The following is a 7,910-nucleotide window of genomic DNA, read 5'->3' as shown; positions in this document are numbered from 1 at the left end:
CCTACCCCACTTCCTCCTCCCTCCCCTTAAACTGCCCACTACCTTCTCCCTTCCCATCCCCATCCACTCCTCAGAGGAGTGAAGCCTTCTTGGGGAGTCCACAGAATCTGGCATACCAAGTTGAGACAGAACCAAGCCCCTCCGCCTTTTTCAAGGCTGAGAAAGGTTTTCTTCCAGTATAGGGAATGGGCTCCAAAAAGTCAGTTCATTCCCCTGGGTTAGGTCCTGCTGCCACTGCCAGCACCCCCCAACAGATCAAGTCACACAACTGTCACCCAGATTCAGACGGTCTAGTTCAGTCCCATGAAGGTTCCTCAGGTGTCAGCCCTTACTCCATGAGCTCCCACTAGCTTGGGTCAGCTGCCTCTGTGGTTTCCTCATCATGATCTTGACCCTCCTTGTTCATATCACCCCTCCTCTTCAACTGGACTCCAGGAACTCAGCCCAGTGCTTGGCCCATTACACTGACAGTTTTAATTTTGAAACAATTAATTAATCTTAGATTATAATTTGAAATTATGTATTTGATAGAAATAACAACAGAAAATTTAATTATAAACTGAATTTCAATATCTTGTTATTACAATTTTTTGAAGAAATCTGTCTTTACAATATGTGTGTAAATTTCAAAAGTTGAATGTATATGTGAAGTAACTAGTTAATGTTAATTTCACTTAAGGAAAGAAAATCTCCCATGCAGATTTGTTGAAGAGAGCAGTGAAAGTGAAAGCAGTAATGAAAACAAAAATGATTGAGAAAAATGCCCAGACACTAGCAGAGAATGAATGAAAAAAAAAAAAGTGAAAACACAATTGTGGAGTGTGGAGAAGGGGAGGGCATTCAGAAAATGGAAACTAGTGTTTCTCCTACTTAAGATAGATGTTCACAGCATGGTCTTCAGAGGCACTAGAGGGGAAGGTTCAGGACCACACTGCCCAGAGGACCAGCAACCTCTGCAACATCCACAATGTCTAGACCCTGTGCTTTCCTGATGGCCCTGGTGGTGATGAACTACTGGTCAACCTGCTCTCTAGGATGTGACCTGACTGAGACTCATAACCTCAGGAACAAGGGAGTCTTGACACTCCTGGAACAAATGAGGAGACTCTCCCCGCTCTCCTGCCTAAAGGACAGAAAGAACTTTGCATTCCCTCTGAAGAAAGTGGATGCCCAGCACGTCCAGAAGGCTCAAGCCATCCCTGTCCTACAGGAACTGACCCAGCAAGTCCTCGTCCTCTTCAGCTCAAAGGACTCATCTGCTGCTTGGGAGACAGCCCTCTTAGACACCTTCTGCACTGGCCTCCACCAGCAGCTCAATGACCTGCAAGCCTGTCTGTTGCAGCAGGTGGGGAAGCAGGAACCTCCCCTGAGCCAGGAAGACTCCCTGGTGGCTGTGAGGAAATACTTCCACAGGATCACTGTCTACCTGAGAGAGAAGAACCACAGCCCCTGTGCCTGGGAGGTGGTCAGAGCAGAAGTCTGGAGAGCATTGTCTTCCTCAGCCAACTTTCTGGCAAGATTGAGTGAGGAGAAGGAGTAAGTCCTGTGTCAAAATAGAGAGGACTCTCTTGGACTAGGACACCGCACCTCACTGCTCAGATTCTGCAGTCTCAAAATTCTCACTCATTATTTTCATGAACTCAATCAACCTGCCTAGGTGCTTCAGCAGCAATGAGCAATACTGTGTCTATCTTTCAATCATTTGTTCTCCATCCGTTCAAATTTATTTATTTATTTATTTGTTTATGTGATTTAACTTACTGTATTATAATTTTATACAGTTTTGTATTTTCTTTGAGGTAGCAAGTACATATGAAAACATTATATTTTCTGTGTTCTACAAATGTTTGCAAAATGAACCTGCTTTGCCTTTTTCATTCTTTACATGTTTTCAAAAATTTTTAATGTCTGTATATAAAGGCATTTGTTTCTGCACCAATTTAGGCATATCTACACATATATATAGCATTTCATTTATTTCACTATTTATGCAATTTAAGTTATTTAAGCTATATCTAACAGTTTTGTATTGTCTATGCTGCAACAAAATCATCTGCTGCAATGAAATTATTTTGTATTCAATTAAATTTTGCTATATAAAACACTTTTGATTTGTTAATTGTATGTTTTTTCCATCTTTTCCATGTTTTTCAGTTTATGCTCTACACTGTAAACATCACACACATGAACAGTGTTCAAAAATCACACTGGATACATGTGCACGCTGCATAGTATTTAGACAAACCCTAAGTCTATTTCTCTATTTCTATCCAGTATGTAGTATTCTTCTGGGTGTGAAGCCAGCATAATGTGTAGTAGAAAGCCAGAGAATCTTGCTTCTGTCACATTGTGACTTAATCCTTTTGACCTAATATTCTAATACTCCCCCAAATAATCCCCCCTCAGACCTCATTGACCTCTGATACCTATCATCTACTCTCAACTCCTACAAGCTTAACAATGTTGGGTTCTAAATATGAGTGAGATCATGTACAGTGATATAAAATAGATCACAGAAAAGTGATTAGTCTGCTTGTATAACATGGACAAACAAACCAGGAAGAAATCAGGAAATCAGCACTTATTCATAATAGCCTCTAGAAACATCTCTTGGAATAAACCCCACCAGGGAAATGAAATCCTCTAAAATTAACCCTTTGAAACACCACTATGCCCTCTCAACTTCAATGGGTTTTCTCCTCCTGGTCCTCCTCCTCTCCCTCCTCCTCCTTTCCATCCTTCTTTTCTTGGAGATTCTAGTTGTGCATGGACACAGGGCCATCTCCTGGAGCTAAGGTAGCACCATTTAGGGGCCCCAACCATGAAGACACGTTCATCTCTTTGTCTCAATAGCCAACAGTTCCCATAGTTCCTCAGCTAGAGGTGGAATTTTCTTTGTTTTCCAAACTGGGCTATTATCTGATGTGGTCTTGTTCATTCAGTCACAGCCACTCTCAGTTCATCTGTGCATCTACCCTGCTGTGTCCATGACCACTGCCTTGCTGTAGTCATCCATTGCCTCTGCCTCTTAAAATTCTTCTGCTCCCTCTCCTGCAGTGATCCTCTGGCCAGGAAGTCAGCCCTTTATTTTCTGTTCATTGATCAGTTGTGGGTCTCTGTGTTTATTTGCATTGACTGCAAGAGACTTCTGTGGTAAGGCATAGTAACCCTCTCTTAGACATAGCTTAATTTGAAATCAGGTATTGTGAGACTACCAATTCAACACTGCTTTTATTCTTTGGTGTCTTCATGAATCCATATGTATTTTAAAGGTGATAATTCTGGGAGAAACATTATTGAAAGTTTGATTTGGATTGCATTGAACCTGAAGATCCCTTGGAAATAGAGTCACTTTCATAGCAATATTTTATTTCATCAGCATAGATCTTTTTCATTGACTCTTAAGAGCAAAATTGTTGCTGTCTTATCTGGATGACTCACCAGTTCCTTTTTTTTTTTTTTTTTTTTTTAGCTTTCATTGCCAATGACATCATAGCTTTTGGTTCATTGCCACAAAACAACATCAGGATTTTCTTTCTAAGAATGTAGGGAAGAGAAATAAAACAGATGTGGATCATTTTACCATCACACCAACACCACAGGGAAAGTTATAAATAGCAAATGGAAAAATGTAGACTATTGAAACACTGAAAGCCTTGTCTTTCTGTCAGAATAGGCTGGATATTTCTACAATTAGACATATTGGAACTAAAGGTTAATCACTGAAATCAATATTCAATAAGGAATACTTTAGATAGGGTTCAGTGCCCTAGACCAAAATTGAAAGCAGGAGTATATATTAGCATATATATTATGTATGATGTACTCTATGCTAGTAGCACAAGCTATATATGATATTGAATATGTGTGCACACAGCTTTCTTTCTGATATACTCCCAGTGTCTCCCTTCTTTCCCAGACCCTATCTTTCAGCCTCATCTCCCTGGTTTCCTCCTCCATGATGTAGAAAGTCCCGGTGAGTGTTCCTCATTCTTTCTCACTACTGTTTACTGTACAGTTTATTTCTATAACATCTTGGTTTCTGGCTGTCAATTTTTCCTGAAAATGCATAACCACCTGTTGAAAGCAAAAACGAAACAATTCATAGATTATGAGAAGCTCTCATGTGAGAGAATTTCCTCACAGTTTTGGAACTGAGAGTATGTTCTTCTAATGACCTAATGCTGACTTTGGCAAAGAAAAGAAAGGAAGACAAAGAGGGGGGAAGAAGGGCAGGAGGGAGGGGTGGGAGGGAACAGAATCTGCAATGCTGGCAAACATTTACACAGGAAGAGAGCCACCCACCTGTTGGCCACAGCCTGCAAGGAAAAATCAGAGTGTAAGTGCCTTGTTTTCTGCGGAATTCTGTTTTCTGGCAGAAATTTTCTACAACTAGAACAGGCTTTTCCACAGAAGAACCAACTTCAGTTTGGAAGACTCAATTCCCTTCACTTTTCACAGGTCATGTCTTCTCAAAAATGGATAGCTCAACAGGCACAGCACAGTTTCAAAGAGGGTTTTTCTTTGTTTGTTTGTTTTGTTTTTGTTTGTTTTTTCCCTCTAGTCTTCTGTAGAGAAAGTTCTCTGGAGAGGAGGGGTCTGTGTGTAATCCCCTTAGTAGCTATTTACAACCAAGTTCTGTATCTGACTACACATCATTTTGAGCAGTAGGTAAAGCATTTGAAATGCATCATGAAACTGAACAAACCATTCTCAAGCTAGGAATGCCGTAACATAATGCCTGAACCCACAGAAGAGATTCTCCACCTACTACTCTGCCTACTGAGACCAGCAACAATGAACTTTATAAATGCACTGACTTCTGACTGTCTTTTCACACACGACTTCAAAAGTTCAGGTAACTTTTTATACACTATAACATGACTCTTAGGGCAACCTGAATCGGTGTTGCAATCCATGGTCACTCTTAATTGGTGAAGAATAAACCAATTCTTATTCCTACTGGAGCAAGATCTGTGTTTAGCAGGGGCACACACAACTCAACAGCCCAAAGCATCTTGACCCACCAGCCTCTTTGAGTTCTGCAGGACATGTGGAGGAAGAAAGACAATGACCATCTGTAGGTAAGCTGCCAAGGAATCTCTAGTGGTTCATCAACTCCTTTTTAAGAATAAGCTGTCAATTCTTCCCTGCTGTTGGATCCTGCTTCTTGACTCCCTGGTCAGGAGGAAGTTGTCACAGTCACTTTGGATGAAGAACATGCTCACATGAGTACGGCCCTCTTGGAGTCCTCAAGGGCATCACAGGTATAGATAAAGGACATTACAGGGACAGACACTGTGGAGTGTGTACTTGGGGGAAAATAGATCGATACCAGGGTAAACTGCAGAGCTTGTAATTGAAGAAGACTCTGGCAGGGAGTATGGATTATTGATGACCGGGTGTATCTGTGGGATTGTGTAACATCTTTCCTGTATGACTTTCCACATTCTTTACTTGGTTTTTCTTTTTAAGGTAATTTTCACCATCTTCATGTTTATATAATGGGGAAAATGCTATAAAACAGATCCATAATATCATCTTGCCCAGAAAATATGAATGGCTACATTTGTTTCACAACTTAGATTTAATAACTTGCCTTTATTCAACAAAATTGGTGAACCAAGAGAAAGGAATGGAAGGACTGAGACAGGAGCCTGGGATGAGGACAATGAGTACTATGCTCCACACAGGCCAGGCTTTCTTCAACACACCCCAATTACACAGGTACATCTATCTGGTCTGTGTGAGAACTGTTCTTAGAGTCAGGGAGCAGCACACAGCTGTCTATGAAGTGATAGTTATGTGTGGTAACCCCATGCAGGCTGAAGACAGCCAAGTCTGTCAGACCTCAGGACTGAGAGTGTGAACAAGGTCATAACAAGGTCACAGCAGTCCTCTGTGCCTGCTGATTCTGATTTGCAGTGGCCAGCACCCAGTGAAGTATAACAGGACACAGAACCATAGTAACCAAAGGAAATGATCCATCCCAATGTCTAGCCAGGAGCCTGGCCAAGTCAGTGAGCTTCAAGGTGAGTATTAGTCACTGTCAAGAAGGAATTAGGCAGAGAGTTAGAGAGGAGGGTTCAGACATCTTCCTCTGGCTTCCACATAACACACACACATACACACACACACACACACACACACACACACACACGGAGAGAGAGACAGAGACAGAGAGAGACATAGACAGAGAGGCAGAGAGACAGAGACTTGTTTCTTGTCTCATAAAGAGAACCCTAGTGGTGGAGCTCAAGGTGCTCACTGCAATTTTTCCCTATTGTGATTCGTATAAACAGAGCATATCCAGCACAATTCTGAAGAGCAATTTCAACATCCCAGCCAGTTATGGAGCTTGGTTAGTGCCAGATTTCCTAAGCAGTGTGGTCTCTGACACACATAGGAGATGAGCATGCAGTGTGAGAACAGAAGAAAAAGCACCAAGAGACTCCGTGTGTGTGTGTTTGTGTGTGTGTGTGTGTGTGTGTGTGTGTGTGTGTGTGTGTGTGTACAGACAGGCAAACAGGCAAGCTAACATCTTTGCAATGATCATGTTTTCATTTCTGATAACTGTATTTGCAGCACTAAAATTACATCTTTAAACTTGTATTTGTTATTGATGTATACAAGTGTCTGTCTGTGACTGTACATGTGTTCACATAAAAAGTTTAAATAGAATTGCCCTACATATGAACTAATTACTTTCCCAGAAGCCACAAGTTGCCAAATAAAAAGCATGGTATAGCTGGATATGATGGTACATGCCCTTAATCCCAGCCCTCCCTTAATTCCTAGCAGTGGCAGGCATGCTTCCCATCATGATGGATCCATGTCCTTTGGGACACATAGCCAAAATAAAGTCTTTTCTCTATAAGTTGCTTTTGGGTCTGGTCTTCTATCACAGAAACTAAGGCACTTCTGAATTTGCATCTCTGTTGATAGATTAGTGCATCACAGAAGCATCTTTGTGTGGTAGGTCGCAGATAATACGTAAACTCACAACTGATCAATATGCAGAAACTAAATGTCCCACAGAATGCTCAGCCATTAGTGGGACATCTGCATATCACACCTCCCCTATAAGACATAAGGAACATCTCTGAAGAGGGGCCAGAAAGAGTGTAAGAGCCAGAAATCAAAGACAACTGAGGCAGAACAGTATTTCCTGGGTATGGCAAGAATGTTGAATTTATGAACTCATGGCACCCGGGGTGCCTGCACAAAAGCTGCATGATATTAGTCAAAACAATTGGGATGGACAAGCGGCATGCATGCACCAGGTTTAGCTAAAGAGCTATCTACATTGGATGGCTTCTAGAGAAAGGTCTTTTTTCCTTAGAAGTGTGGTCCCTTGTATGTGTGTGGCCCCACACCCACGCATATACAGGCAACAGTGTGTTACCAAATCAACAGAATAAATAAAATTGTGAAGGGTACATGGAAGGGAGAATCTGGGAGGATTTGAAGGTGGGAAATAGGAAATAAATATGATCAAAATGTATTATGTGCATGTATGAAATTCTCAAAGAAAAAAGAATATCCCATTGATAAATAAACAATATGCTTCCCCTTAGAACATAGGCAGTTCAGTTCGCTCACGCTGCAATCCTCAATCTAAACAAAAGAACAAACACAGTGAAGTTGTGTTGAGGCCATTCGTTATTGAAGCCCCCTTCTCTGCTCTGTCCATGTTGCAGCCTCTTTGGCTCAAGCATTTCATATCCATTTCTATTTTCCATCTCTTCCAATAGGCCCTTCTGGGAAAGCTTTATCCCAGCCCTCCCTAAGACATTGACTTCAAGTGTTTAATCTATCCTTCCACATTTGTATTTTCTGCCCCCGAAGTTGCAAAGTAAGTGTCATCCACAATAGTGTTGTTGAGAATATTGTTTAAATCTTTTCAAGGA

The 7,910-nt window shown here is 41.3% G+C and overlaps 1 protein-coding gene across 1 annotated transcript; it reads left to right on the top strand.

Moving 5' to 3' along the window:
- The first annotated feature begins 967 nt into the window (after positions 1-967).
- On the top strand, positions 968-1,540 carry LOC127224841 (interferon alpha-12). Its single transcript, XM_051187993.1, has one exon. The coding sequence runs from the start codon at positions 968-970 to the stop codon at positions 1,538-1,540; it is 573 nt and encodes a 190-aa protein (XP_051043950.1).
- Positions 1,541-7,910: the final 6,370 nt, after the last annotated feature.

Source organism: Phodopus roborovskii, unplaced genomic scaffold (assembly GCF_943737965.1).
Source record: "Phodopus roborovskii unplaced genomic scaffold, PHOROB, whole genome shotgun sequence".
NCBI classification, from domain to species: domain Eukaryota; kingdom Metazoa; phylum Chordata; class Mammalia; order Rodentia; family Cricetidae; genus Phodopus; species Phodopus roborovskii.
This window is presented reverse-complemented; position numbering and strand designations above follow the sequence as displayed.